The sequence below is a fragment of the Lottia gigantea genome, assembly GCF_000327385.1.
Source record: "Lottia gigantea unplaced genomic scaffold LOTGIsca_15, whole genome shotgun sequence".
NCBI lineage: Eukaryota > Metazoa > Mollusca > Gastropoda > Lottiidae > Lottia > Lottia gigantea.
The window spans coordinates 2,799,726-2,805,725 of record NW_008707797.1 but is presented as its reverse complement, the minus strand read 5'-3'; the positions used below and the strand labels follow the sequence as shown (position 1 = coordinate 2,805,725).

Sequence of the window (6,000 nt, the reverse complement as noted above, 5' to 3'; positions counted from 1 at the left end):
AGAATTCAAGGGCTACTTGTTGAATTATTCTCCAGCCACCTGCCTTGAGTGTGGTGATAGTTTTATGTCAAAAGATACTATGGATATGCACACAGAGCGTGTGAGTCTGCTGATTGAATACCAGTGTCCTTTATGCAAGACAATATGTACTTTTTACAACAAATGTGCGTTTTTGGGTCACATCAGAATGCATAACAAAGCTCAAGCTGCTTCCAAAAATCCTGCCATTCAAGTGAAGGCAGACATTTTGACTATCAACATGCCACCTAGAGACAAGGTTTTGGAATCTTTAGAAAGAACATTTGAACCCTTTCAGACCATTCCTATCCCTGAAAATCCAATTCTGTGCCATGAATGTAATACAGGATTTGTGAGCAAGGATGCATTGGCAGACCATTTTGGTCAAAAGGAGCTAGTTTGCTCCTTTAATTATGTTTGCCATACTTGTAATATGGTACTACCAAAAAAATGTTCTTTGGAAGCTCACAAACGATACCATTCAATGAAGGTGCCACATACTTGCCCTGAATGTGGTGATTCATTTTCTGAATTTCAGGAATTTCGTGAACATATTAAAAATGTCTGTCTTCACTTTAGTCGTTCGTGTTTTCTACAATGCTGCTCTTTACGTGGAATCGACTGTGGCTACAAGAGTCATTTATTGGCACCTTTGATCAAGCACATGAAGACCATTCACATTGGCGAGACCACAACATTTCATGAAACGGTAACAAAATCACTACCAACGTACCTAAATCAGGACAGGAAAGGTGATTCCATCTTTTATTGCAAAATTTGTGAAGAAAGGGGCACACAATGGTATTCCCACAAGGCTATGAATCTTCTTCATGTAGTATCGGAACACATGCAAACTCATATAACGGAAATAAAACGCAATGCAACGTTTTGCTACAAGTGTACTGAATGTTCTGAGAACAACGAAGCTGTCTTCTCGTCGAAAGATTATTTAATCACTCACATGAGAGAAAACCATCGAACCAAAACTTGGCCATTACGTTGCTCTGCTTGCAATGAAAAGTTCACCTCATATCCAAAAATGCTGAGTCATCAACTCAGAGTGCATGAACATGTCAACTCTGAATTTTATTTCTGTAACATTTGTAAAATTATGTTTGAAAGTCCAGATTTGTTCAAGAAACATGTCTGTGAAAAATCTACGACAGTTGTAGTGAAGAGTTTGGAAAAAATCGACAAGTCCAAAGAAAAAACTAACATTGTGCCAAAACCTTTGCGTAAAATTTCACCAAAGACATCTCCTGTGATAAGGGTAACTTTAGGGCCACCACCTGGAAAAGGAACATCTAGAAAAGCAACATCCACTTCTGTACCTGTCCAAAAACCTACCCCTCCTCCTGAGAATAGTACATGCGAAATATGTCGCCTTGAGTTCGATTCTGAATCTAAACTTGTGGAACATAACAAAACAGAACATAGTTCTTTCCCTTGTCATTTGTGTGGTTTGACGTATGATTCACAACAAAAACTTGATCGTCATTGTCAAGCTACGCATGTTGGAGACAAACCAGGATACATCTGTTATCCTTGTAAACAAAAAGGCATTAAAAGACACTTCAATACTGCTGTTTTTCTAGAAAAACATTTGATTTTCAAACACAGAATTGCCAAACAACGTGTGCAACGATTTGTAAATATTGGACGTGAAAATCGACGGAAAGATGCTACAAAACGACAGCTTGCATCTGACACAGAGGCTGACGCAGAACAGGAGACGCTCCCCGTGAAACGTCTGCGTAAAGAAGGAAGTGGACTCTATGCGTGTGTTAAATGCTCCTTCTCGACTGAAGATTCAGTAGAATTTTGTAAACATATTGAAAGTCATAAAACTGTGGAAGCCAATCAATGTCCAGAATGTGGTTTGTGTTTCAGTGTTTTACCGTCGCTCAAAAAACATCTTTTCATGGTGCATAAAATTCGTAACGCGGATGAATACATTAAGGAAAAGGGTATCAAAGAACCTGAGGAACTACCTCCTGACAGCGAAGATGAGGAATTAGATGTGGCTGTCAGTCCGCGTAAGAATATTATTAAAGACATTGTGCCAATCGAAACCCAGCGTGCAAAGGAAGGACCAGTTGGTGAACTTGAATGTCGCGTCTGTTACAAAGAATTTGAAAATCTGAATCTTTTGAAAAATCACATGCGTGTACATGGAATGGCTTTTATTAGATCTCGTCGTGCTCCAGTGAATGAGGTCAAGGTGGAAAATGAGAGCCCTTGAAACTTGAGAATTTTAATTTGGTATAATTGGTTTATGGTACCAATGTGACCGTCACTTTATAGCAACCACCAGTTGCGAAAAAGGATATTCGTCATAAGTATTGAATGCAACTCTCATGTTACTGAGTTGTGAATTGCGCTCAATATTCATGGCCACTTTCATTATTGGCAACTGGTGAACGCTATAATATGACGGCCCCTTTACCCTTGATTTGATTCAGATTACAATTTTTGCTGTATTGTAATTTTGTAATCAGATGATTTTTGTTATGAATTTTTCTGCTTGTTCTGTTCAAGTTTGTTTAAGTGTGTATAATATTAAGCTCAATAGTTTTTGTCATTATGAATTATTGTACTCAATTTTACTATGAAAGGAGGATTAATGTAATATTTATAACAGATTTATCTATTAACTCTAAGGCTGAGAGGGTTGTTTAGACTATTCTTTAGACTAATTGTGCATTCTTAATTCATTCCTAATTCAGTTGAGAAATGGATACCATATCACTTAAACTGTAAAATCACTATAAGGAACTCTTTTTATAAAACTTGCATCTGATGTATACCACCCAAATCTGAATATCTGATCTATAACAATCACAAAGTTTGGACAAAGAAAAGTTTTGACAAAGAAAAGTTTTGATAAAAACTAAATCAAAAGACGTTGAAGTGATTATTAGTTTTATTGCCATTCTGGTAGCATCTGATTAGTACATCTTCGTATATTTCTTAAAAAATTAACAAAATATTTATTAAAATATATACACCTTAATAACAAAACTATTATTAAAATCATTAAGTACACAACTTCACAATATCAAGCTATTACGATCTACATCAATTACCATGACATCATTAGCCACATTTCGTGTGTTACGGAAGTTAGTAAATGCAACAATTTGATTGGATTGTATGCTAGCATAGAGGCCTTGACAAAATGGCTATATGCAATAAGTCATAATGGTTACAGTTGTTCTATCAAAGGCTGTGAATGGTTATATAAGCTAATATATGTCTTATTTTTAAGCAAAACTAAATTGTCTCCTAGCATATTTCTTAAATATATTCAGCAGGGCTGTTAATTTGGATCTATTTGCCAGACATGACCAGCAGAGCTGCTCAAATGTCCGGTGGTCAACTGTAATTTTAGGAATGGAGAATAGTGCTCTGTGTCTAACTATGAGTTTCGCATCTTGGTATGTCATCTCTATTTTTGACTTCTGGAGAAATAATTGTTTACTTAATAAAAGCAGAAAACTGAACGCAAGATGAGATATATATGCAGAAAATATATTATGTTTCTCAAATAAAATATTATGAAAAAATCTTCAACAATTGTAAATTTTAAAAATGGTATAAAAATTTGTAAGTTAAACAATCTTATGGTGCTTATAAAAATTTGTAACTATCATAATCATTGCATAAAAAATTATACACGATCATGGGGCTAAGTGTAATAAGTTAGGATCATTCAATAAAATTTCACATTCACTCACAAAAGCAAAGAGGCATGATTCTTATCAAAAATATTATGCATAAAGGTGACCTAACATCATAGCAATCACCAGTTGCCTTTGGTTACTAATAAGGCTAGCAGTCATAAATTTCGAATGCAACTCTTATGCTACTGAGTTGTGAGTTGTGTTCAGAACTCATGACTACTATTAGCAACCATACGTAACTATGGTGTGAGGGGGTGGGGCACCTTTAAACAATACAAGTATTTATTATTTAATATATTTGCTGGATTATAACGCGAACACACAGTTGATATAAATAAAAATATTTGTTCTAGCTCATAATATCATATTAATACCACTTTATAATAAAATAAATAACAGTCAAATCTCTCAATCATAACTCATTTTAGTATAAAATGCAGGAATTTAAAAAAATTAGGAAAAAAGGTCTTGTTTATTCACAGAAATCTTGCTATCTATTTTTGTCAGAGTATAAATAACTATCGTCTCTAAACCACACCCCCATTCGAAATACTTCCTCGGGAGAGACCATGTCAAAACCTGTATTTATTATACGATATGATGATAAATTACAAACTTGATAAATTTGACTAATTTTTATCCTATAATTTTTTTAGATGTGGTTCTGGGGTGAGGACACTTAATTCAATTATTTGAAAATAATAATTAGTCAAAAATGCCCCTAACAAGCTCAATATCAGTTTTAAGGACTCAATCGAAAATAAACTTGGCCATTACTTAATTAGAAATTTATCCTAGTTTTTATCAGCATCACAATTCAGTACACAGATCAGAATTAAATCGAGATGCTCTCATCATATGAGCCATGACTTCCGAGTTGACACTACTTCCAATACTTCTATTAACAGACTGGTCACTGGCGGCTGGGGACGCCATGTTATTAGGGGGCTGATTACCTCCATGACGTGGTGGGGTGCTGGGATTTCTTGGAGAAGTTCCTGGATTTCGTGGCGGCGTCCCTGGATGGTTCACCTGGAATTATAAGAGTAAATGTGATGCAGCAAGCAGTCTGGTATCGTGGATGCTGAAAGGGAGGACTCAAGGATGTCTTGGTAGTCAAAAATTGCCAACAATACCCACCTTTACAGCAATCATACAAAATATCCCTGACAAAGCAAATAGGTAAGTAATAACACTTTTTGAAAGCAGTTATAGAAGTCATACATGATTGGCAAATATTGGGCCTACACGAATAAGATAATTAATATGCTCCCTAATCATTTGGAAGATCAACTCAAACATGACTGGCAAATATACATGTGTATCATATCCCTGAGGCCCAAATTCATTTCTCTGTCTCTCATTTGCATGTTCTAATGACCCACATGTAGTCATTTCAAAATCAATTCAGACATGACTGGCAAATATCAATTCAGCAAAATAAAAATAAATAGAAAGGAAAGCTACTAAAATATAAACCTCTGAAGGACTCATGACCTATTAACCAGCTTGACAGTCAGTCATTTAGCACAACTATTAGACAGGCCTGGCAAATGTCAACAAATCAACAGCCTGCAATTTCAAGTAAGCACAAACCAATTCAAAATACATTCATTTGAATTGTTTAATATAAGCTTAAAAGGCTATATGAAGTCATAAGAGTATATCACACAAAAATGCTGATATACTATTGAGACGTGTAACGGTATATCACAGTGAGGACCATTACAGGTCTATTAATAGCTACACTTCAAACAAGCCGACATTATTTAATTCAATCAAACAAAGCTCTACCATCATGACTCCGTGGCGCAACGGTAGCGCGTCTGACTCCAGATCAGAAGGTTGCGTGTTCAAATCACGTCGGGGTCATTTTCATTTTTCAAAATTTCTCTTAAAAACCAGAAAAATCGGAACATATCAATGTCGATCTAGCTGGAATCGACTTTATACGAGAGGTACAATAAATCGAAAAAGGGTAGGTCACTGTGACATGAATGACAGTCAATCATGTTCTCACAAGAAGGCACATTATCACAAGTTCACAATAATTTCAATTGTACCAGCCAAAGGAAGGCTTTTCATCCAAAATAGACAGAAGGATTGTTGATTATACCAGTCAATTTTACCAGTCATGTCCCAATCTTAGTGTAAGAGAATCCAGTCAACTTACCATGAATAATTTACAAAAATAGTGAATCAGAAGTAATAATTACCTGCATATAAAGGACAGCAAGTAAAAAAGAAGTAATTTTTGTCAATAAGAGACAGTAGGTAAAAGATAAGTAATATTTACCTG

The 6,000-nt window shown here is 35.3% G+C and overlaps 1 protein-coding gene across 1 annotated transcript; it reads left to right on the top strand.

Moving 5' to 3' along the window:
- Positions 1-289: 289 nt before the first annotated feature.
- On the top strand, positions 290-2,748 carry LOTGIDRAFT_186390 (hypothetical protein). The gene is made up of 3 exons (XM_009050521.1): positions 290-563; positions 855-1,038; positions 1,327-2,748. Exons 1-3 carry the CDS (start codon positions 452-454, stop codon positions 2,258-2,260), a joined length of 1,230 nt encoding a protein of 409 aa, XP_009048769.1. The 5' UTR covers positions 290-451; the 3' UTR covers positions 2,261-2,748.
- Positions 2,749-6,000: the final 3,252 nt, after the last annotated feature.